The sequence below is a fragment of the Parasteatoda tepidariorum genome, chromosome 7 (assembly GCF_982258835.1).
Source record: "Parasteatoda tepidariorum strain Cologne lab strain chromosome 7, Ptep-v5.0, whole genome shotgun sequence".
NCBI lineage: Eukaryota > Metazoa > Arthropoda > Arachnida > Araneae > Theridiidae > Parasteatoda > Parasteatoda tepidariorum.
In genome coordinates, this window is record NC_141761.1 from 68,152,685 (window position 1) to 68,180,216 (window position 27,532).

General features: G+C 27.4%; 1 protein-coding gene across 1 annotated transcript; it reads right to left on the minus strand.

The window, feature by feature from the left end:
• Window positions 1–378: 378 nt before the first annotated feature.
• Window positions 379–18,785, minus strand: LOC107454700 (clotting factor G beta subunit). Its single transcript, XM_071183341.2, has 7 exons — window positions 18,574–18,785; window positions 12,294–12,578; window positions 10,394–10,455; window positions 7,657–7,766; window positions 5,462–5,706; window positions 2,693–2,871; window positions 379–582 (listed from the first exon to the last, which is right to left on the minus strand). The coding sequence occupies exons 1-7, from the start codon at window positions 18,629–18,631 to the stop codon at window positions 403–405; spliced, it is 1,119 nt and encodes a 372-aa protein (XP_071039442.2). The 5' UTR covers window positions 18,632–18,785; the 3' UTR covers window positions 379–402.
• Between the last annotated feature and the right edge of the window lie 8,747 nt (window positions 18,786–27,532).

Here is a 27,532-nt window from a genome sequence, read left to right on the forward strand (position 1 = left end):
TTTATTGATTATTTCGGTCGATTATATGAAATTATTTAAATTAAATGCAAATTAAAAAGAGAATAAAAGAAATTGAAATATATATATATATATATATATATATATATATATATATATATATATATATATATATATATATATATATATATATATATATATATATATATATATATATATATATATATATATATATATATATATATATATATATATATATATATATATATATATATATATATATATATATATATATATATATATATATATATATATATATATATATATATATATATATATATATATATATTAGTTTTTAATCAAATGTTTTTAACGATCTTAACTAAATTTAACAGAATCATAAAAAGACGGCAAAAAAGGGTAATTTCAACAATTTTATTTGTTTTAGTATTGAAAGTAATTGGAATTATGCTCTCTTAAATTATTTTGTATAAAATCTTTATATGAGGATATTCTTGTGTATCCTTTGGGAAATTTGTCACATCTTTCAACGCCGAATATTAATATCCCTATAGCATACCATCGACTGCCTTTATAAATCATCAATGGTCCACCTGATGCAGCCTGCAAAAAAAAAATCATTACTATTCATTAAAATAACTTACACATTACAAATGATTGAAAGAGATATAACAAAAACATAGAATTGTAAATTTTAGCATTATAAAAATAAAAAATAATTTCAGATTGTCCAAAAAGCGTGGTTTTTTAAAAAGTTGAAACTCTTGAAACTCCATAAAATTTATAAATGCTGACTTACTGAAACCACTAACTAAATTTTTTTTTTTACATTCCTAAAATTTGTCTTAAGCAAATCGTCATTTTATCCTCACAATGTCAATATTTCAATCGTCACAATGTCATTTTAAATACAATAACGTAAATATATTGCGCTGCTATCTATTTGCTAATGACCAAACTAAACAGCTCTATGTAATACATTTTTATTTCTTTGTTGTAAAGAAAAATTACCATGCACACAACAATTAAGTTTAATTCATAATTTACTATAAAATAAAAATATCGATATAATTATCAATTACTCCTTCGCCAGAGCCCAAACCAACTTTTTTTTCGATTAACAACTTGAACGGCATCTTTTGCATTCGCTTATAGCATTTAAGTAATGGCCTTTTCTCTTCATGGCCACTAACTATGTCATGAGAATATAACTTCTCTCTGTTTCTTTACCTGCTGTTAAGGAATATACCGTGAAAAAGACATAAGAAATGAAAAATTTATTTCTCCAGTGCTTTTTAAAAAGGCATAATAATTTCTCATTAGTTAACGAAATATGAAAGAAACTCACTTCACAATTTCTTTCTCCTCCTTCGGGTAAACCTGCACGGATAAAATCAGGAGTAATTCGTAACGGAAATGTGTTATCGAAGCTTCTATTCTCCTTTTGTAGATTGAATAACATAGCTTGTTAGAAATGTTGGGTGATTTGGTTTAATGGGTTTTAATGGGTTTATTTTTCTAGTAATTTTAATAACGCATAATAATTTTTCATTAGTTAACAAAATATGAAAGAAACTCACTCCACAATTTCCATCTCCTCCTTCGGGTAAACCTGCACGAATAAAATCAGAAGTAATTCGTAACGGAAATGTGCTAGGGAAGCTGCTTTTCTCTTTTTGTAGATTGAATAACAAAGCTTGTTAGAAATGATGGGTAATTTGGTTTGGTTTAATGGGTTTATTTTTCTAGTAATTTTAATAACGCCTAATAATTTTTCATTAGTTAACAAAATATGAAAGAAACTCACTCCACAATTTCCATCTCCTCCTTCGGGTAAACCTGCACGGATAAAATCTGGAGTAATTCGTAACGGAAATGTGTTATCGATGCTGCTATTCTCTTTTTGTAGATTGAATAACATAGCTTGTTAGAAATGTTGGGTGATTTGGTTTAATGGGTTTATTTTTCTAGTAATTTTAATTATGCATAATAATTTTTCATTAGTTAACAAAATATGAAGGAAACTCACTCCACAATTTCCATCTCCTCCTTCGGGTAAACCTGCACGGAAAAAATCAGGAGTAATTCGTAACGGAAATGTGCTATCGGTGCTGCTATTCTCTTTTTGTAGATTGAATAACATAGCTTGTTAGAAATGTTGGGTGATTTGGTTTAATGGGTTTATTTTTCTAGTAATTTTAATAACGCATAATAATTTTTCATTAGTTAACAAAATATGAAAGAAACTCACTCCACAGTTTCCATCTCCTCCTTCGGGTAAACCTGCACGGATAAAATCTGGAGTAATTCGTAACGGAAATGTGCTATCGAAGCTGCTATTTTCTTTTTGTAGATTGAATAATATAGCTTGTTAGAAATGATGGGTAATTTGGTTTGGTTTAATGGGTTTTAATGCGTTTATTTTTATAGTAATTTCAAAACTCATAATAATTTTTCCTTAGTTAACAAAATATGAAAGAAATTCATTCCACAATTTATTTCTCCTCCTTCGGGTAAACCTGCACGGATAAAATCAGGAGTAATTTATAACGAAAATGTGCTATCGAAGCTGCTATTCTCTTTTTGTAGATTGAATAATATAGCTTGTTAGAAATGATGGGTAATTTGGTTTGGTTTAATGGGTTTATTTTTCTAGTAATTTTAAAATACATAATAATTTTTCTTTAGTTAACAAAATATGAAAAAAACTCACTCCACAATTTCTTTTTCCTCCATCGGGTGAACCTGCACAGATGAAATCAGGAGTAATTCCAAACGGAAAATTTTTGTCGAAAGGAGCTGCTATTCTCTTTTTGTAGATTGAATTACATAGCTTGTTGGAAATGATGGGTAATCCATGCTGCTCCCGAAGATAATTTGATGATGAAGTACCTTATAAATTCAACAAAAATTTTTTAATTGGAACGTTACAAGGCAATTTTTATGTTTTAATAAAAAATTCACTACTTGTACTTAAAATCAAATGTGCAGCATGCAAAATTAAAAAAAACGGACCCCCCTGATTAGCCCTTGATCTAATGATGGGATCTTCACGTTCCAGAACTTAATCTTAAAAGTTCAAAAGGGTGATCTGAAATATTCTAATTAATTCAATTCTATTTTGAAATTTATTAATTAAAATATGCTAATATAAGAATATTTTAACTTATGAAATCAAATAGAAAAAAGGAATTCTTTCAAAAGGCGTACCTTTTTCCAACGGAATTGGATTTTAGATCCCCAAAATATGGGGTGCTGCCGAGCTGCCGCAATCTGGGAAATATGGTCTTAATAGTTCGGTCAAGAGAGACATCCATAGTTTGAACAACTTAATGTAAATTTTATTTTTTGTGTATTTTATCATATTTCGAGAACATTTTAAGCGAATTGAACATTTTTTGCATACGATTATAAAATTCCTTTATCCAAAAAGAATTTCATGCAAAAAATAACTTTTAGGAAATATTTATTAAATAAAAATCATATTTTATTTAATAATAGTGTAGAAATGGAATAGTGTAAAAAATAGTAAGGTATAAAATTTTTACATGATTTTAAGAATTGTAATTTTGCATGGCAAAATACAAAACTTGAAAAAAGTCAGTCAAATAGTTCCTGAGAAATCAAATTTTTAAAAACTCATATTTTAAAACTCAAGTTTCGTATTTCACCGTGTAAATTTGCACTCTTTTAGATGACATCAAAAACTGTATACATTACAATTAGAAATGTTTTCGACTATTATTAAATAAAATAATAAAAAATAATAATTGTTTACTAAAAGTTATTTTTTGCATGAAATTATCTTTAGATAAACTAATTTATGAATGTGTGCAAAAATTTTTCAATTCGCTTTGAAGTATGGAGAAATACGCAAATAAAGTAAGCATTAAGGGTTCGAACTTTGGACCGCTCCCTCGACCAAACTAGTGGGACCATATTTTCCAGATTGCCACCACCCTTATATCTTAGAAATCAGAAATACAAATCTATCAAAAAAAGGTATGTTCATTCGTTAAGAGAGAGTACGCTGTTGTGTCTGACCGATCATTACATCAAAAGTTATTCAAAATGATCCGATTTACTTTTCTTTTTGTTTTGAGCACTGTACATAAAGTTAAAACCAATTAATTAATTTTTTTAATTTGGTTAATTTTGTTAATTTTTAATTTTAATTTTTAATTTTTAATTTTTAATTTTTAATTTTTAATTTTTAATTTTAATTTTAATTTTTAATTTTTAATTTTTAATTTTAAATTTTAATTTTTAATTTTTAATTTTAATTTTAATTTTAAATGTTCATTTTTAATTTTAATTTTTAATTTTAATTTTAATTTTTAATTTCAATTTTAATTTTAATTTTTAATTTTAATTTTTAATCTTAATTTTTAATTTTATTTTTTAATTTTAATTTTTTTTGTTAATTTTTAATTTTGTTAATTTTTTTAAAGAATTAAAAAAATTAACGAATCAGAAGAACTTCTATCATAATTTACCTTAAGACACCTTAAAATACACAAAAATATATGAACAAGCTATATTTTTAATTCTTTCTGGATTTTAGATACCCTGAGCAACAATTTACTACACTGACTTAATTGAACCACAAGTTTAAAAGAGTGTATAAGTTCCTGATTCTTCCGAATTCGTATTAACTCTTTCAAATAAAAATTATTGAAATCGGGACCTTTGATTGCCAGAGATAAGCCTTGTAAGGAGTTATTGTTTTGGAGATAACGAGAGTAAACTAGCAGTTCTGATTGATATGATTTCTGGGCTAATTTTCAATATAAATATCCAATTCACTTTCATTAATGCTTTTTTTTTGTATTTGTGTGGGTATAATGAATTTATTAACACTCAATACAGTCCAATAAGTGCAAAACATTTAACGTGCACCTGCTGCGTGCGCAAACAACAAATTCTTGATTGATATCAAATAAACAGAGTAGATAAAGAACAGCATGACCATAGAAACTACTATACAACATTTCAAGTCCAGAACTTCAAACAATCTAATCATTCAACAAGTAAAACCATACTAAAAAACTGAAAAGGAATCTTATTCAGTTTCTTACAAAAGTCCGATGATGCATCCAGAATTATTTATTGTATTCAACATACTTTGGAAATGATGAATGCAAACTATAGCAGATTATAATTTTAACTCAAGACTTAAGAGTTAGTCTGTTTCTAGTTTTACTGTGAAACGCAATCTTTAGTTCAAAAATATTAGCTTACTTCAACATTCATGTCAATTCAAAAAAGAAATATGGGCATTATTATTTACTTGTTGGATTTTGAAAGCTAATTTCCTATTTTTCTACGACCATATTAAATGATGATATTTTGGCTTTAAAAAAAGTCTTAGTTACATTCTAGTTTTACATAAACAAATAATCTTTACTTACATTGTTTAACAATACATATATAACATCATAATTGAAAAGAAAGAATTAAAACAACAACAAAAAAGATTTACTTGGACTTTCCATGGTCCAACCAGCAATAGTTGCCTTTGGACTTTCAAAAGTCTTGAAAACAGAAAATGGTAGACATATGGGCATGAAATTCTTCGTAGTGACTGGTCTATCCAAAGTAACTAAAGCTATGTCACTGTAAAAACGATTTACTTGGTAACTTTCCGGTGTCAGTAATCTCTTCATATGATAAACGTCTCCCAGCCTTTGATCATTACTTCCAATTCTCAGAGAATAAAGCGTCACGCTACGAATGAAATAATCTTGTTTTATTCAGGTTCGATTTACAGTAGAACATTGATTGTAGATTTTATTCCTTTTCAGAACTAACTAAAAATAAATATTCCACTCACTAGCGTATCCTCAAGATATGTGTGATTTCCTTTCCATCTAACTTTTGTTTGTTAAAATAACAACTCAAAAATTAATTGATATACAGCTCTGTAACCTGAACCTTTATAGATACAGGACTACGTGCATCGAAAATTTCATTAGTAATATGTAATATTTAGCAATATGCTTACTATTTATAAAATCGGATGAAAAATGAAGAACTTAAACTAGGAGACTGCAAGTAAGAAAAACCTATTTTCTTTAAAAAACATTTTTCTAATTAGGAAAAATGGATGTAAAGAGATTTCTTAACAATTGCTTGATGACGGTTGCTAATGAAGATGCAAAAATATGAGACAGTAATTAAAGTTATTAAAATTTGTGAAACTTAATAAAAATAAATTTTAATGTAATTAACAAGATTTGATGACACAAAAAAATCTACATAAGTACAATACCTAAGTCAACGTACATTGGTAAAAACTATTCGAAGTTAAAGTTGTAGTGCATACTCAAATAATCGGTGGAAATTTAAAAAAGCAACATTGTAGCAGTTGCAATGATAACGGTGCAAAAAGAATTAGGTTTAAATTTCATTCCTATCTGTAAAATCAAAATCAAATCTGCGTGAATACAATAAAGCATTTTGAAATCTTTCAATTCAATAGATGCTAATTTAGAAAGAACAATTTGTTTATTGTTGAGAGAAAAAGTTGATTGTAGTAATCATGAGAGTTGGTTAGCAAAGTGAATAGTGGTGGTGTTATTTTTTTTTCTAAAAAATTCTCATCTTTAAAGTTCGAAACGTTTAATGTAAAGAAAAAGATAATAATAAGAGAAGCTTTTTAATGCAATACATCAGTGATCGTCTAACCCTGACGGCGGGCCGGTACCGGCCTATAAACCAAATGGTAAAGGGCCGCAAAAGAACATTAAATTATTTTCATTTTTTTTCTGTGGTGTACTGTATCTCTCGGGTTTGTGCGACTTTCTATGGACGAGAGGTAAACTGATGTGAGCTGATAGCCGTCACCTAAAGCCGTACCATACCGTGAATGTAACTGTATTCTATTCTGAAGGCACGTTTAAATACAATCGCATTAAAATTATGAAATCTAAATCATCTAAAATATAAACAAACAACGTCTGCCCAACCCTCAGAGAGCTGCAGAAAAATTATCAAACGTTGACCGGTCCGCAGCGATAAAAAGTCTGGAGAGCTCAGCAATGCATGATAAGAACTTCTGTTCCTCGAATTTAACTCTTTGACGCAAAATTTCTATTGAACATATTTTTCATACTTTTTTCTTTTTTTTTTGTACTAGATTATGTCAAAATAAATTAAAAATATTATATTCAGCATTTTAATATTTTATGCTTATAAAATACAGCATGAAACATCTGTGTCTTTCTCTGCGTTGAAGGTAAAATCTTCCAAACAATAATTTTTCAAATTTGCCCTTTTTGTAGTTATTTAGATCTAAAAGAAACAGTCATTCATCGTGCAAATTTCCTTAATTTTGAAAATCAATTATTAATCAATTTCAGAATATGAATGAAGAAAAAAAATTCAAGGTACTTTTATTCGATTTTATATTTTAGCTCCAAAAAAAATTCCGAAAATCTGACATATTTTTTAGCAACTATTAGAGAGTTTTTTTTATAATTAAATAAGAGGCCAAAATATATTTTTGCTTATAATTAGCGTGTCAGAAAAATATATATAAAAAGGACACCGGTATTCCATACGCGTCAAAGGGTTATTAATTACTTATCCTGAATGTAATTCAAACATTCGATCAATTTAAACAAACTAAACTTTAAAGTCAAACTCAACTAATTCAACCAATAAAACTATTCATACTTTCTATCATGAAAGCAGTGAGCTGCAGTGAGAATATGACTGTCGTCGATTAGAAAACCGTTGCACCAATAAATTTCAGTTCCATTTCTTTGAGCTTTTCTGATTGCAACCTGCAATTACATGTAAAACTTAAAATGCTATATAAATGCAGCTAAAAAATTCATATTAATAAAGACTAAAAAATAAAGTAAAAGTTACAAACTCCTTAACATACTTCAACGATTCAAAAACTGTAACATTTTGAATGTACAGTGTGTAAAATGATAAACGAACCACCCTAAATGACATTTGATCTAATAAACGAATCTTCAAGATCTAGGACTCAATCTTGAGTGCTTAAAGGGAGACTTCGAATATGCTAATAATTGGTGGATGACGGTATTTTAAGTTACGAAATCAATCACAAAAATATACTTTCTCTAAATAAACATAGATTTTTTTTAGACAGATTCGGATTTCTGACCTTCAGAATATACGGGGTAGCCGTAATTCGGAAAATATAGTCCTATAGTTTTGTCTGGAAAGCTGTCCAGAGTTTGGACTTCTGAAAGTTAATGACACTTTTTGCGTATTTCTGCATATCTCGAGAAATTTTTAAGAGACTCTAGACCTTTTTGCTGACAGTTATAAAATTCATTTATCCAACGATAATGCCATGTAAAAAATAATTTTTAATATTTATTTATTATTATTTTGTTTAACAGTAGTCGACAAATTGTGAATTGTTGAAAATTTGAATTGCATACAATTTTTTATATCATTTCAAAGAATGCAATTTTGCAAGACACATCACAAAATTTGATCAAAATTGGTCGAACAGAAGAAAACTCGAATTTTAAAAAAATCGTATTTCTAAAATTCAATTTCTCTGAACATTTTGTATTTTGCCATGTAAAACTACATTCTTTAAAATGAAGAAAAAATTTGTATACCTTACAATTCAAAATTTTTTCGACTATTATTAAATAAAATATTTAAAAAAAATAATATATATTTACTAAAAGTTATTTTTTGCTTAGAATTATCTTTCTTCTTCTTCAGGAGCGCAACAGCCCTTTGCAGGCCTTGGCTGCCTCAACAGCACGCCTTCTCCAGCTCCCTCTGTCCATGGCAACTCCCCTCCAGTTCTTAAGTTTCAGGACTTTAAGGTCGTTTTCAGTGTCTTTGAGCCATCGAGTAGGTGGTCTACCGTATAAACGAATTTTATAATTGTGTGCAAAATTTTTTCAACTCGCTTAAAAAATACGGAGAAATACGCAAATAAAGTTAACATTAAGGGTTCAAACTTTTAGACCAATCTCTTCACCAAATTATTGGGACCATATTTTTCAGATAACGACTCCCCTTTATATTTTGGGGGTCAGAAATTTGAATCCGTCGAAAATAAGGTATAATTATTCAATGAAAGTATGCTTTGTGTGTTATTTCGTAACTTAAAATATCGTCTGCACTAATTAATTGGCATATTTGTGGGGAAACTTTCCAACCCATTAAGATTAAAATCCGATAATTATATCAAAAGTTATTCGGGTGGTCTGTTTATTTTCTTGAACACTGTACAATGTACCAGAAAAACGGAAACTTGTTATAAAATTAGTTTATCTATAGATAAATTCAGCAAAAAATAATTTTCAATACTTTTTACTATTTTTTTACTAATAGTCAAAAAAAACTTTGAACTGTATGGTATACAAATTTTAAAGAATATAATTTTTAATGACAAAATACGAAATATGAAAATTTTAAAAATTTGATAGCTCAAAAACTATTTAACCGAATGAGCTCGAATTTCATTTTGCCATTTAAATATTATGTACAAATTAACATTCCTAACAAGTCAAAATTTCTTTTGAAAATTATTAAATCAAATATAATGTTTACAATATGATATTTATTTATAATATTTATTAATTAATATTTTTTTCTTTATCTTTGGATAGAATATTTTATAATTAAGTGCAAAAATGTTTCGATTCGTTTAAAAAGTTCTCGAGATATGGCAAAACACACCAAAAGTATAATTAGCATTAATGGGTCCAAACTTTTTACCACTCTACTGGGCAAATTATTGGGACTTCATTTTTTAGATTGCTTCTACACCTGTCTATTTTTAAAGTCAAAAATCCTAATCCGTTGGGGAAAAAAGAGTATGCTTATTTCAGCACTTTGTCTGAAAGTACTTTTAAATTTCGTAGCTTAGTAAATAGTCTGTACTAATTACCTAGCATAAAGGTGAAGCTCTCGAACTATTAAGATTGAGTCTTAGCACGTGAAAATCGGAACACTATTTCAAAATTTATTCAAGGCTATCCGTTTTTTTTCACGCACTTTAAAATTTATTTCTTAATAAGTAAAGTACGAGTGAAATAGATTCTTAGTAAGTGAAAACCCGAACATTAGTTCAAAAGTTATTCAATATTGTTTTTTTTTCTTTTTACTCACTCCAAAATTTATTTTTTCGTGAATACGTAGTAAGATGCATCATTAGATTAAAAAACCAATTTTAGACTTAATAAAGTTATATAGCACTTTTAACAATAAAGATGATGTACTATTAACTATAATATAAAATTATTATTAATACAAGACCAGTTTTTCTCTGTATAATCTGCCCAGTCTATATCTGTCTCTGTTATTAGTTCAATTTTTCTCTGTCTAAACTTTTCACATTTCCGCTACTGTTATTTTATTATTACATTTTTCATATTTTTCAATCATATGTTCAGAAGGATCTTACCATCCAAGGCCAATTTCCTGGTCTTTCTTTTGACCCTGGAGTTGCATAAGATTTCCCACACTCTGAAAAGTTTAAAAATTGTAATGTAAGCATATTTTACAATAAAAAAAAAGTAATAATGCATATTTTTTTTTTATCTGTCGTTAATCCCTTTCATACTGAGCCTTCCAATGAGGAGACCCAGGTCTCAATCCAGGAGATACTGATCAATACATATTCAACGCGTTTTCGACTAGCACCAACCAAGCCCGTCTTGTCTCATGTTACAACCAGTGCTTAGTGGAATTGACTCGTACCAACATTCTGTATAAACTGTGTTGCCTACACTCTTCCAAATTTTGTGTTGAAGAACTCTGAAATATGTGTAAATGAACAATTTACTTCAAAAGAACGCAAAATCAAGCAATCATATGCACAATAATTTATACAATTAAATCTAAACGCCAATACGGGTGAATGATTACACCAAACTCGTAGGCATTCACTCCATTCATAAATTATATTTCCTTTGCGAAAATTCCAACTTTGGCTTTTATAAAGAGATCGTCAGACATTAACGGTACAGTATTTATAATTGAGCACGAGATAGTGTGAGTTAGTAGCCATTTTGTGCAGCTCTATACATACTACAGAAGTTCGTTATTACAAAAGGTTTCTGTTTTTTTCAGTTGCGTAATAAAGATAATACCGTTTTCATTCGGCAATTATAATGTAATTCGATCAGGGATCTCTTCCCCAACAACGCTCCATTTATTTTTCAGCAGGATTCAGCTCCATGCCACACAGCAAAAGTATGCAAAGCATGCTTTCAAAATAAAGGTATAGATATATTACCATGGCCAGGAAACAGCCCTGATCTCAATCCAATTGAAAATTTATGGCGATGTTTGAAAATTCTTGTACGAAAAAAACGTCCATCCAATAAAAGACAACTAAGTGAAGCTATAATTGATTCTTTGCACCATGTGATTACGAAAGATGAACTCCAGGCACTCGTTCACTCGATGAAAAGACGCTGCGAAGCTGTCTTAAAAAATAAGGGTTATCCAACTAAGTATTGATTGTGTAAGTATCACTTTAAAAAAATACAAATCTGAGATAGATCTTACTATTAATTGCATAACTTTTTTTGTAATACAGATATTGTAATACTGTATTTATTATTAAATTTAACATTAAATTACCTTCAATTTGATATATAAACGTTTGTATTTGAGTGAAAATTAATATATTCTACAAGCACACAAAGTTGAAAAACATGAAACTTTCAAAAAGTGTCCACACTTTTGGCCACCACTGTATATATATATATATATATATATATATATATATATATATATATATATATATATATATATATATATATATATATATATATATATATATATATATATATATATATATATATATATATATATATATATATATATATATATATATATATATATATATATATATATATATATATATATATATAATTATCCTTGGAGTTTGATTACGCAAATAACTAACTTTAGTGTTAAAATAATACAACCATTTTTGATCTTAAGACTCACTAAATTTTTACCGTGTATAGCTAAGGTTACCCAAAGATAGGAAGATCAAGGATTTGAATCTCCTTATCGTTGAGCTAAGGGCTTTTCGCGGTTTTCCTCTCCCTGTAACACAAATGCGGGTAATTCCCAGAGGAAAGTCCTCTATGAAGGCCCTTTGAGTTCATCTAAATGTAAGAGATAAATCTCTTTAAAATATTGTTTTCATTAACCGTTCCATTTTCAAAGTCATAATAATAATAAATTTTAAATGAGGTTTTATCAATGTGTGTTACTATAAATTTAAATACTTCAATTGACTCTAGCCACTCATACGCACAGTTCAAAATACTTCAATTTCGTTTTACCATGTATTAGTTTGATGGGTAGCACCATAGTTGAGGTTGTCGTTGAAGGTGTTGTATTTGGAGAGATATCTATTTCCGTTTTTGGACCTTTTCTTGGATTAAAACAGCAGACTCCCATATCCCATTTAGAATAACCCTCATAAAAACAGGATAAATGAAATTGTTCTCTAGGCAATCTTGATGGCGGGCATCTATACCAAGCTAAGCACGTGGTATCTTTTTTGCACAGCTGCATTTCACCTTGATCATGCCTTTTTTCCGAAACACTGTCCCAAAGTAAAGCTCCTGTATAGAAAAGAAAGTATAATAGAGTGTGTGCTTTAATATAAATTTTTCATATTCTTGTCAAAAGAGAGGTCATAAATGTTTACACACAGACACCCATACATATATATATATATATATATATATATATATATATATATATATATATATATATATATATATATATATATATATATATATATATATATATATATATATATATATATATATATATATATATATATATATATATATATATATACACACACTGAAGAGCCAAAAAAACTGGTATACCTGCCTAATATCGTGTAGGGCAGTGTTCCCCAACCTTTTTATCACCGCGGACCTGTCAACGTTTGATAATTTTACCTCGGCCCGCTGGAGGGACGGACGTTGATTGCTTATATTTTGATTTATTAATTTTAATTTAATTGTATTTAAACATGCCTTCAAAATAAAATACAGATACACCAAAAAATAAATATAAAGGGATTTAACATTTTACCTTACTGGATCGTTAAATCAATGAGAACCCTGAGCTTGTTTCTTTGCAATGAGACGGTTCTATCTTGGGGTAATCGGAGAGCTTGGGGTAATCGGCACTCTTCTGAATTTAGACACTTCCGCTGGCCACCAAAATCCCCAGACATGAACTTTATTGAATATATTTGGGATGCCTTGCAACGTGATGTTCAGAAGATATCCCCTCCCCCTCTTACTCCCACTTATGGACAGCCCTGCAGGATTCATGGTGTCAATTATCTCCAGCACTACTTCACACATTGATCGAATCCATGCCACGTCGTGTTGCGGCGCTTCTGCGTACTCGCGGGTACCCTACACGATATTAGGCAGGTATACCAGTTTTTTTGGCTCTTCAGTGTATATATATATCTATATATATATATATATATATATATATATATATATATATATATATATATATATATATATATATATATATATATATATATATATATATATATATATATATATATATATATATATATATATATATATATATATATATATATATATATATATATATATATCCAAAAAATTTCTTCAAATTTAAAGTCCTCAAAATAATCTAAAAAAATTTTTTGAGGTACTTCTTTAGTTACACTTATTAATATCTGAAAGGCAGCAGTGTAGTTTATTGACATTTGCTCGAGAAAAAAAATAGAATAGAAATTCACCAAATCTTGAATGCCAGGAAAATGACATATTAGCTTAGAAGTTTAAAGAACAGTCATTTTAATTTAATAGTAAGTAACTCAACCTAAGCCTTTATGTTAGATGGACCATAAATTGCTTAAATTAATTATTTTTATCCACTGTAGAAGGAATCAAAAACATTTTTGCTGCTGATATGTACAGAATAAAATTTTGTAAAATAATCAATCATTAAATAAATAAATAACTATGATTACATTCAATCTTAATACAATCATACATAAATTTAGTATTAGGTTAATATTTTCTTTCCCTCCTTACAGTATTAGCAGTTAAAAAAATTCTGGTAACACTTCAATGTTCTGGCATTCATAAACCAGGAAAATGACAGCCAGGATAATGACAAATTCGCCATTTTATAGCATATAACTTTAATTTAATATTTTTGCCTAGGACGTTTATATTCTTCAGAAAACAACAGGATTTTTTAAAATAACTCAGATAAATACATGTAGTTTATGTTATTAATGATTGCAAAAAGCTCAGAAAATGACAACACAAAAACCTACTCACCTTGAAAAAATTTTTGACATAGATTTTGAACCATAAAATTGGTTCTTTAGCATTTCATGCAACAAGACATGTTCATATAGGAAGGCATCTAATAAATCTATTAACATACGATATTAATTGCTGGCTACTTTTATTTAGTGGTTTATATCTATTTTGGTTATAAACCACTAAATAAAAGTAGCCAGAAAAATGACAGATTTTCTTGGGACAAATAAATTATTGACAGAAAAAATTATTTTGAACTAAGTTTTTGTAAATAATATCCTCAACGTGTATTATAGAAATGACTGGTTGAGATAAAAAAAATTAGAAATTGAAAAATTTATGGGAAGTTTTGAAGCTAGTTATTATTGGAAACATTGTTTGGGACATACCAGGAAAATGACATTTTGAAGTTCAATTAAATTTTTTAACTATACAAAACAGTCAATGCTAGTGCAAAGTCATTTTAAAAGGCTAACAGCAATGCTATTTATTAATTTTTTTAAAGAAAAGTTCTTTTAGTATTATAGTATTAGATCTTGGAGCAAGGGACAGTGAATTGTCATATTTCGTGAGAATCACTCACCCATATATATATATATATATATATATATATATATATATATATATATATATATATATATATATATATATATATATATATATATATATATATATATATATATATATATATATATATATATATATATATATATATAATAAATAAATACAAGAAAACACTAAGAAAGTTAAGAAAAACAAAAAGTATCATATATTGCGCTTAAGCTGCAAGTAAACAGCACTCATTAGATAAGTTCAAAATGAAGAAAAAAACAAAGAAAAATTATAGACATATGAAAAAAAGGGGGTGGGAAATAATAAGTAAAAAAATAACAAACAACATATTATTTAAAAATTAAAAAAAAAAAAAAAAAAAAATGAAATTTTAATTAAAAAACTGGAAAAAAAGCCGGAAAAAAAAGATATAATCTTTTCTTCAGCCCACACGATTATATCCGCAAAACAGAGTGCTTTCTGATATTGTATCAATAAAGCCAAAGCAAAATATATTAATACAATAGAGTGAGGAGCACTCAAAAATTTTTTTATAAAATAACTACATAAAAATAGATCATAAAAAGTAAAAATAACATGTAAAAACAGATAATAAAATAAAATAAAAAGAAAAAACATTAAAAAGGGGGGACTATAAAGCGAGTAGCAAAATCAAAACAACTTACATGGACAGATATTTTTCAAGAATGATTTAAAAATGTTTTCGCAGAAAAATTGCCAGATTACAAAATATGAAAACAAAAGATGAAAGCAAAAGCGCAAATTGAGTGTAACAAGAGGGTTTTAAAGTGTCGTTCTTACTGCACTGCTGAAGTGATTTGTTATTCTGAGTTTTGATTTGTTAGTTACCAAGGATGGTCCCGAAATGGATGTGCGCAAGGTAATATTATACTGGATAATTTTAAAAATTGATCATAAATAGTTTTAGAAGATAGATGTTTATTTAAGAAAAAATATAAAATAGAAAAGAGAAACGTAAATTGCCTGCTTTGCAAATAATTTTAGCCGCGGATTTGCACGATATGGATTAGCACATAGAAAAATTATTTAAATTATCAAAGAAAGAATTTTAATAGATAATTTTAACACGGATTTGCCCGAAATGGATTTGCACATGGAAAAATTAACAAAGAAAAATTTTAGCAGATAATTTTAACCACGGATTTGCCCGAAGTGGATTTGCACATGGAAAATTGTATAAATTAATAAAGAAATTTTTAGCAAACAATTTTATCCACGGATTTGCCCGAAATGGATTTGCACATGGAAAAACTGTATAGATTAACAAAGGAAATTATTTAGTAAAGGAATTTTTGGTAAATAATTCTAACCGCGGATTTGCCCGAAAAGGATTTGCACATGGAAAAATTATATAAATTAACAAAGAAATTATTTAGTAAATAATTTTGGCAATGAATTTTGGCCTGAAATGGATTTGCACATGGGAAAATCATAAAAATTAACAAAAAAAATGTTTAGAAAATATATCCACCAAAATATACGATTAATTCAATGATTTTATATAAAATTTTATTACATTAGTTGGGTATCCATTGTTTTTTATCAGATTTTGAAAGAGTTTATCGATTTGTTTTTTGGATAAATAAATATTACTACATATTCTTTTAATTCTGTTCATTTCATTAAAAGTGGTATTTAAATAGATGCTCCTAGAAACATTAGAATTCCAAGTAACTAGTTTATTAATATTAAAATTAAAATCATTTCTTTTATCGTATAAATCAACAAAGCAGATATTTTCAACTTTCATAATACCCAAATCCAAAAAATTGAAATTAATATTATCATCACGATTACGAAGTAAGATTAATTCCTCAGGGTATATATCACTCAATAAAACAGTAAAATCTTGGAAATTAAAGATAATTAAGTCATCAATATATCTAAAAACAAATTTAATACTCAGAGTATAATTTTTTTCATAATAATGCAAAAATAAGTTAGCTAAGAGAGATGAATAATTAGATCCCTGTGGTATTCCATTAATTTGAAGAAAGATATCCCTTCCATTATAAAGATAATTACTAAAAAGACAAAAATTAATCAGAATTTCCCAATAATCAAAATCGCAACAAAGGATATTTTTAAAATCATAGTAATAATTCAAAAGGACATCTTTTAGTTTAGAAAGGGGAATGCTATTGAAAAGATCCTGGAAATCAAAAGTCGCAATAGAATTAATTTTATTATGTTTAATGAAATCTAAAATCGGTTGATTATTAATATAGTTATTTTATAAAAAAAATTTTGAGTGCTCCTCACACTATTGTATTAATATATTTTGCTTTGGTTTTATTGATACAATATCAGAAAGCACTCTGTTTTGCGGATATAATCGTGTGGGCTGAAGAAAAGATTATATCTTTTTTTTCCGGCTTTTTTTCCAGTTTTTTAATTAAAATTTCATTTTTTTTTTTTTTTTTTTTTTAATTTTTAAATAATATGTTGTTTGTTATTTTTTTACTTATTATTTCCCACCCCCTTTTTTTCATATGTCTATAATTTTTCTTTGTTTTTTTCTTCATTTTGAACTTATATATATATATATATATATATATATATATGAACTAAACTTATAAACGTTCAAAATACAAGCGTAAAAATATACAAATATACGAAGAAAAGAAGGAACAAAAAATTAAAAATATATTTTAAAATTATTATGAAAAAGAATTTTTTTTTTCCTTTCTTTTTTAATTTTAGTGAATATCAATTATTTCTTCGTGATAAATTTTCTTATTCTCATTTTAAAAAAAATCTCCCCCCCCCCTGTTTTCTTTCTATTTTTTACTCTTGTATTTTAACGTTTATAACTTCAGATGTATATATATGTAAACATTTATGACCTCTCTTTTGACAAGAATTTGAAAAATATATTACTGAAATAAAATTAGAATATTACAAGAATATAAAATATGTATATTCTTTGAATTTTTATCTCGTAATGGAGTTCTATATACGTGCAGCTTAGACCCAGCTTACATAACATATCGTAACGTAAACATAATAAAACTTAAGTTTTTAATTTGTCTTTGCAAATTCACTTTTTTACAACTTAAAATATAACTCAAAGTTCCGTCCTGTTAATCCTGTAAAATTTATTGTCGCCAACGTGCACCACTGTTTAGTTTATCAAATTAATTACTTAGTTTTTGGTGTTTATAAATTAAAATTCATCTTTTGATTTTTTGTCTGAATCTTTGTTAATATGTGTCGTCATTATTACGGAAATAAATTGTGTCATGAGATATGTAACAAATTTTTCTCAAAAAGATAATCAAATTTTTATATTCGAAAAATTATAAAATATAATAAATTTCAAAATCCGAAGAAAAAAAAAGAAGAAAGTAAAAGGTTATATACTCAAAGCTTCATTGCAAGTTTTAGTGTTAAATAGAGAAAAAAACTAATCATAATATATAAACAAACTATTGTATCAAAACTTTTAATTTTAAATTATAAAATTATTAAATAATGAGGCTTAATTTTCCCCCTTTTAAAAAAGCAATAAAAAAAATCAGAATTATTTAAAAAAGGAAAAACAAGATTTATATAAATAAAAACAGGACAAAATATATCTCAAATACCAGAATTGAAAATCTAATATTTAGTAAAATTATGAACGAATAAAGCAGCATCAAACATATTTTACTTTACTTCAAAAGAACTAAAAAACATAACCACTTACTTCCTGAAAATACACCAACTACTACTTCTGAAACAATTAAAGTAACAAATAATTTCATTGAAAATAAAAGTAACTATATTCTTTTTTACATTAAGTATTTAATGATGAATTGAGTCTTTCTTCTCCCTGTAAAGGATTTCCTATAATTTCGGAGAAGCGAAGCATCCTTTTTCCTGCTTCTGAAATATTTATACTTTTCTCCAATAAGCAGCTATATAAATGAAAGGGAAGGGGAGAAAAAATATTATATATTTAACTATATAGACTAAATTTCAAATAAAATGTATGCCAAAAATTTATTTTATTGGAAAGGAAGGAAACAGAAGGGGAGATCAAAATTGATTTTTTTTAAAAATAATTAAACTATATTCATGAAATTGATTACTCACATTTAATTTCTGGAAAAGATCAGCAAGAAAACACTCCTCCTCAAATGTTATTCTATTTTAATTGTAATCTGCCAAAAAAGTGGGAGTAAATAAAAAGAAGGAAAGTATAGGCTTGTTTGGTTATTTAAACAATTTTGCCGCGACCTGGATTCGAACATGGGTTATTGCGACCACAACGTAATATATTAACCACTCACGATCATCAAACACGATAATATAAGCCTTTAAACTCACTTAATTTTTTAAAAAATTTAAAAAAAAAAATTTTTTTTAATTCTTTTCATTGGTTAAATAGAGTGAAATGAAAAGCTTCAGCCTTCATTTAGTAATGTTTTTATACTCAAGTCCTCTTTATAGATGGCAGCACTTCAGCATTATATTCATTCCAATTATATGTTACTTTTTTTCTCCATGTTTTGCAACCTTGTTTACTTAGAGAAAAAACTAAGTGACTGTAGCTTCTCACCACTTGCGGGAAATAATTAACCGTCCTTTTTACATTAAGAGTATAATGGTTCATTAAAAATAACGTATATTAAGTCAGATTACACTTATTAGTTAACAAAATCTCAACACCATATCATGATCTATTAGATTAACAACGTCTGCTATATCGATCAATATTTCTGCTTAATCGCCATTAAACAATTAAGCTATATCAAATAAGATATAATGACGAATAAGTTAAAATAAATTTATTGCTTTATAAAATTTTAGTTCATGTGTTTGTTGTTAGATAGCAGCACCATAAACTAACACCAGTTATTTCCAAAGAGGGAGAATTTATATCCAAGAACATTTTCGAATTATTAGTTCCTTAATGACATATATATACATGATTTTAAAATTTAGATAAAAAAAAAAAATGGAGCGATTTAGGTGATAAAAACTAAATAATTCAAATTTAAAAAATCATTTTATAATGATATAAAAATAGGTGTGAAGAAATTCTATCATCAAATAATCTTTTATTTTTAATTTATTTATTACACATTTATCTGTGCTTTTAAACACACATCTAAATGTTATTAATTTGAAAACAAATGAAAAAAAATCATTTTTATAAATAACTTCATTGTTTTAAGAATTATATTAAATAAATATTGTTAAGAAATTATAAATCTTCTTGTTATGAATGTTAAATTAAAATTTATCCATTACAGAAATTTATAAATGTTAGGAATATTAGGATTTTAAAAGCGTAAAATAGGGAACAAAATTACCAAAAAAGTATCAAAAATATATATGAATTTGTAAAAAAAAATATTAATTGCCTACTTTCAATGCTAATTGATGTCTATCCTTTTAATTTACTTTTAGAAATATACTTAGAAATATATTTAGAGATATATTTAAAAATATATTTCTGAAAACTGTCAAAGAGTTGATGCAATTATTATTTTATAAGAATTTTTGGTAAAAAAACATCAACAAAAACCAGGAGGTATAAAATTACTCTTCTCTTCCTTAAAATTTTTGTATCAATAATTTCGTAGAAATTATTTTATTTTTATTATTATTGCATGGTGCTATCTTAAAAAGTATTGTATAAATTGTTTTACTTTAATGTTATTTATAGCATTGTTTTGGATTTCTAACCTTTATTTTTTCATTGTAGAGTTGTGGATCTTTAGTCCAGGGATACCCAATTTTTTTTCCTCCCATTTGTGGAATTCTTACAATATTAAAAAGAATCTCGTGGTACCCAGATGACACTGTTTTTAATTCACTACCCTAAATTTTTCACTGTAGAATATTTTGCCTTAGTCTATTGCCAAATTCTTCCTTTCTTTTTTTCTTTCGATTTATGGAATTCTTATGATATTAAAAATGATCAAGCTGCTCCCTAAAATGCCATATGGGACACACTTTAAGAAGCCCTACTCCAGAGAGAACCTTATATATTTCTCTACGACGTCATAATTTCCAATACGTCATAATTTAAGCAATTTTTCTTCATCAAGTATACGTTTAAAAACTATCTATGTTAAATAAGTTTTTATTTCACTATTCTTTTGGACATCCTTACAAGTAAAAATACATTTTTTGTCGCAGCTTCTCTTATCAATTCGGCTAAAAATAAAACTGAAAATTATTTTTACTTCTCCATTGGTTCGCAAGGCCCCGGTATTTCTTATGTGGAAAAAAGTTATTTTTAGGACGGAGTATTTCACATTAGTGCTTGACAAAAGACATACCATTTACTGAAGACAGCTGTTATACTTTAAACTGTAGATCCGTCTTTGGTTTAAGTGTTGCGTTGCAGAAATTATAACATAATTTAATACAATTATCTCAATGTTTTAATAAGCGAATCAGTTAGCAGAGTCGTGATTTGGATGATTAATTAGGAGGTGGTGAACTGGACGATCACCTAGAGTCATTAAAATTTAAGGCTACTAAAATGCGGTTCAAGTTGATTAAGTTAAAAAAAATTGGAGGTTTTTATATCATTCTATATTAGTAATAAGGAGCTCCGCTCACTAATCTTTGTAATTGCTTCGCATTCCTTATTGGTTTGCTCTTAAAAGTAGATATTTTCCACAAAAATAAAAAATATTTTTTTAATAAAAGATGTTCAAATTTTTATTTTCAATCTTTTTTTTCCCTACTTGTATGTAACTATCTATGTATTAAATTTAGAACTTGAAGCAAAATTTTTTTTTTTTTTTGTTCATGTATCATTTATATTTATGTTCAAAGATGTTAATTTCAAATTAATATAAGTTTGCCATCAGAACTGACTCTGTAGCCTCTTCGGGGACAAAGCAATTTTTTTCATAGAAAATTACGAAATGTAAATAAAATTTGTCGTTTATTTGTTATTGTTCATAGTAAATTGTGTAATTATTATAATTTTATGTAGGCAAATTCTGTGACAAATTTTGCAATCGTAACAAAATAAGCGGATACTTGAATTTTAAAAATAATCAGCTGCATTCAAAGATGAAAAAAATTTGAACTTAGAAATACTAAGTGCGTGACACAATACGAAGAAATGAAAGAATTTTACTGTTTAATGAGACTTGACTCACGTGAATGAAGACGTCATTGTCGTCTAGCAAGTTTTGAAATTGGGTGCCTATTTATGAGCGCGTGAAACATGTCGACTTTTATTTCCATCTGCATAATTTCGAAGCCGATGGAGTTTTTTAATCAAGTAACAAATTAACTCGTTTTACATTAAAAGACATTAGAACTGCTGCCCTTTATGATAAATGGGTGATTCTCACGAAATATCACAATTCACTGTCCCTTGCTCCAAGATCTAATACTATAATACTAAAAGAACTTTTTTTTAAGAAAAATTAATAAATAGCATTGCTGTTAACATTTTAAAACTTTGCACTAGCATTGACTGTTTTGTATAGTTAAAAAATTTAATTGAAATTCAAAATTTCATGTTTCTGGCATGTCACAAACAATGTTTCCAATAATAACTAGCTTCAAAACTTCCCATAAATTTTTCAATATCTAATTTTTTTATCTCAACCGGTGTAAGCATTTCTAGAATATACGCAGAGGGTATTATTTGCAAAAACTTCGTTTAAAATGATTTTTTTTTTGTCAATAATTTGTTTGTCCCAAGAAAATTGTCATTTTCCTGGCTAATTTTATTTAGTGGTTTATAACCAAAATAGATAGAGCCAGCAATCAATATCTCATGTTAAAAGATTCACTAGATACCCTCTTATGTGAACATGTTTTGTTGCATGAATAAAGAACCAATTTTCTGGTTCAAAATCTATTTCAAAAAATTTTTCAAGGTGAGTAGGTTTCTGTGTTGTCATTTTCCTGGCTTCTTGAAGTCATTAATAACATATACTACATAGATTTATCTGAGTTATTTTAAGAAATCCTGTTGTTTTCTGCAGAATATAAACGTCTTAGGCCAAAATACTAAATTAAAGTAAAGTTATATGCTATAAAACGGGGAATTTGTCATTATCCTGGCCTATGAATGCCAGGACATTGAAGTGTTACCAGAAATATTTTTTAACTGCTAATACTGTAAGGAGGGAAAGCAAATATTAACCTAATACCAAGTTTATGTATGATTGTAATATGCTTCGATATAATCAAAGTTATTTATTTACTTAATGATTGATTATTATACATAATTTTATTCTGTAGATATCAGCAACAAAAATTTTTTTAATTATTTCTACACTAGATGAAAAAAATTAATTTAAGCAATTTATGGTTCATCTAACAGAAAGGCTTAAGTTGATTTACTTACTATTAACTTAAAATGACTGTTTTTTAAACTTCTAAGCTATTATGTCATTTTCCTGGCATTCAAGATTTGGTGAATTTCTATTTATTTATTTTTTTTTTTTTTTTTCTCGAGCAAATGTCAATAAGCTACACAGCTGTCTGTAAGATATTAATAAGTGTAACTAAAGAAGTATACAAAAAAAATTTATAGATTATTTTGAAGACTTTAAATTTGAAGAAATGTTTTGGTCCAAATTGTCATGTTTAAAAAGAATCACCCAAACAACAAACGAATATCGAAATAATGTGCAGCCGTAATTAAGATATTTCTACTTCTTCTTCATACGCTAATTTCTTCCTCTTTTTCTTATTTTCAGAAAATATATCCCTTCCCCCGTTGATTGTATATATCAGCTTCAGAGACGGGTTGATGTTATTTTTTCGTGCCTTGAGTGAGACGTCAAAAATTGTGAGACACGAGTCACATACCAGGGGTGGATTTATATAAACAAAGAGGCAGATGGGGGCATCATTTAAAAACCTTTCATTTTAAAACTTTTCCTTTTAAGTGGAATGAAAACAAACCAACACTCATTTAATTTCATGAGCGCTCTCCCCACGTTAAAGTGACAGTTATTTAAGGAGAAACGGAATAAGACATGAAAGAAAACAGATGTTTCATGCTTCTTTATAACTTTTAATACTTTTGAGTAGATATGTATTTATAAGTAAAATTATGAATAAGTTTTATGTAAAACTTGTTCTACATCTACGTGAAATCAAGGAGTTCTACGTAAGTTGCTACAAATAAAATCATAATTAGCATGAAAATAAACAAAGTAAAGGGATTCGCTTCAACAATATACAAATTTGAAATAACAGTAGACATGTTTCAAGAGCTCAAAAACAGGCGTCCGTTTTCAAGACTTGACAGACGTGAATGAGAAAAAACAAAAGTAATTTGATGTATGAAACGTAAAGTTGCTAACGAAAAATGGAAAAATAAAGGTGAGAAGCAAACCTCGAAAAAACACAGTAGTCGAGAGAGGAAAAAGATGAAAAACAGAACAAGAAAAACCACAGTGGCCGAGAGGGGCAAATCAGGAGGAAATGCATTTCCACGTGCTATGGAACGTGCTATATCGTTAAGAAAGGAATCAGTATTTATGCAAATAAAACAAGATTCCAGTGTATCAAAATGAGCTGATGTGCCTGGAGTAGAAATAATTTTGGCTTTGTCGAAATTAAATTAATGTTCAAGATTTTAACAATTTTCGAAGATTGATAATTTTTCAAATTCTTGATAACGGTTCTTGATTCTTGATCTATCGAGTGCCTTAAGTCTAAATTTTATAGCGCGTCTAGTTTGCCCGATGTAACAGTAGACAAAGTTGTAACTGTTGATTGAGCGCTAGGAACATGTCAACTGTTATTTGTATATTTTTGAAGCGAATAAAATTTTTAATCAAGTATTATCTTACCACTTCAGTTTCTTGGGATTATTTATTTAAGTAAAGGGGTTGTTTATTACATGCAGTTATCACTTATTAAAACTTCCCATTTTAGTCATGGTATTACAGTCAATGAATAATAAGTAGAATGTCGTTACTTTACTCGTTTTGAAAAAGGTCATTCTGGTTTTATGGAGATTTACATTAACGTATCGGAAAAGTTGAAAATCTGGCATTCTATAGGATGCCTAGTCACTGTATATAATACCTAAAACTAGTCGACAAACAAACGATTCAATTTTCGCACATTTCCTAGGCATTCTATAGAAGGATAAAATGAGAAGTCAGCAAAGAATAAAATACATCTCCAATTCGTTTCAAATATAATGAAATGCAAATCCAGCCTACCCTGTTGCATCAAGTAGGTAAATTTTAATTCCTTCCTTATTTTTTATATGAAAATTTCGTTTACCTTAATTTAAACAAATTTTGTGTGGTATAACTTTCAAATTCCTTTATGTATTTTGAATAAATGTTTTTAATGGCACTTTCATTATTTTCAGGAATAACAATTGTATTGTTGAGAAAAGCACGGCATTTATATAAAAGCTTTATCGTGACCTTTTTTTAATATTTTGCATAAATAGCATTTGTCATTTTAAAGAATCCCTAGGTATTACATACAGTGCTTAGGGAAAGTATATAATAATTCTCATCTTTCACAGTTTCCCTAAAAACGTCCGGCATTATATACAATGCCGGCGTTTCATACTTTTTCGGTAACATCTACATATACTTTATTAATCATAAATCCTTCAAAGCATCTATCAATGGAGAAAAAAATATTATGTGCCGCATTATTTTTTACTCGTTTGTGCATTCGCTAGTTTTAGTTTATTATTTTTTTACTTGTTTTAAAAGGTTTTTCAAATTTTTAACATTAGATTTAAGAGTTTTTGCTTCGAATGTTTATAAATCATTTTTATTTATTTAGGATTAATTTTAAGCTTTTGGAATTTTATATACGCACTATGAATCTTAAACATTTGGTCTTTTCCAATTTTAAATTTATGTATTATATTTGAGTTAAGCCATTCAGCTTCGCCTTGTCTGACAGGTTGGAAATTCACCAACGTGAAAATTTAAGAATCGTCCTTCGAAATTTCAGTTCTATTCTGTCAATTTTATTTATATAGTTTTGTACACGAATCTCCTTAAATAATTTGCAATAGTAATTCGATAATTTCACACGTAATACCTTAAATTTTTTCGAAAGTTAATGAAAGATAAAAGAGATTGAGTCGTCTTTCCCAATTTAAGTTTTGTTCTGTCAATGTTATTCATATAATTTGATACGAAAATTTCGTGAAGTTATTTGTAGTTGTAATTGGATAATTTGTCACATACTTCATTAGAATATTTTGAAAGTTAAAAAATTGAACCTTTTAAAAACCAACAAAATATTTGCGTAAAAGTACTTATTTGTCATATAATTTATAAAAATGCATGTGCACGTCTCATGAATTTAAAATGTATATCGTTTTTGTGACAATGAGTAGTTCAGGTAAAAAGGAGGAGGATTAACAGAGCTAAAATTAACGCTGTATTCATAGTTATGCAAGCATAAAAATTTTATTCGTTAAGAATGATTTTTTTCCTTCAAAATTCAGAAATGCTTCTTTCGGGTGTCATATTTTCTGATTTTCCAATAAAAAATCATCGATTTTCACCTCGGGTTTAAGAAAAACTCTTCATTAATGTTGCAAAAAAAATTACAATTTATTATTATTAAGGAAATATTGTAAATAAATGCAAGTTCTTTTACAAAATATAACAATATTATGCATTGTAAGTATACTTTTAACATTACATAAATAATTTTTATTTACATAACATCACCGACGTCTTAGTCTCTTACTAAAATTTCTCTAAAAGTCTCTAAAAATATTTTTATTCTCAGTCTAGCTGATTAAAACAAATTACATCAAGATACCAAAACAGCGAGTTATTTACATTCTAATGCTTCAAAACGATTAACTTATCTCAAAATATTTAACTCTTGCTCTCTGTATATACTTCTGTTCACTCCGCATTTTGAATAGTCCAAAAACAAACAATAATTCATCTGGATAGTTTATCCCGTCAAAAAATTTCAGCCCTATTCTCGAAATAAAATCTCATTTGCAGAGACGAAGATCATTTTAAATGTCAGCAAGAAAAAAAGAACGAAATGCAGCGTGATATTCGAATCTAAACGCGTGAAATAGTCTCTAATTTACTTCCCCAAATACCTGCATCACTCAAATGCTAAAACCGTCATCTATCTTATAATTCGAGACCACCCCTAAATATTTTGTATCAGAAATAACAACAGGAGGGGATAAAAAAAATATGAGTAAAAGGTCATATATCTGTTATAAATCCCCTGTAACCCGTGTTTCAGGTACAGGAGATGAGTTAATTTTTTTAAAAAGCACCTTTACCAGAACCTAAAAATAGGTACAACTTCTGACGAAGGAGTTTTTTACGGTTTGCAAATCTGGAAAATAGCGGGACGGAAAGTAGTTTTGAACCTGCGGTAGGTGATATGTATTAAGAATATTTTTGTTATTTAATTTAAGAAAGGAAAATAAAAGAGTTTAGATTAATCATATTTTATCAATGCTATAAAACTAACAAAGAAAAATATCGTTGATGAATGGGAAATAATAAACCTAATATTTTCGTTAGGGAATTAAATTTTTAGGAAACATTCTTATTTTTTAGATTATTTTCAGAAACCGTTCAGGCAAAATCGCTGTGTGATGATTACCCAAAAGTGCTAACGACCCCCTTTTAGGAATGATTCTAAATATACGTCATGAGTTCACAGTTTCTGCTTAAATCTGTATAATTAATAAC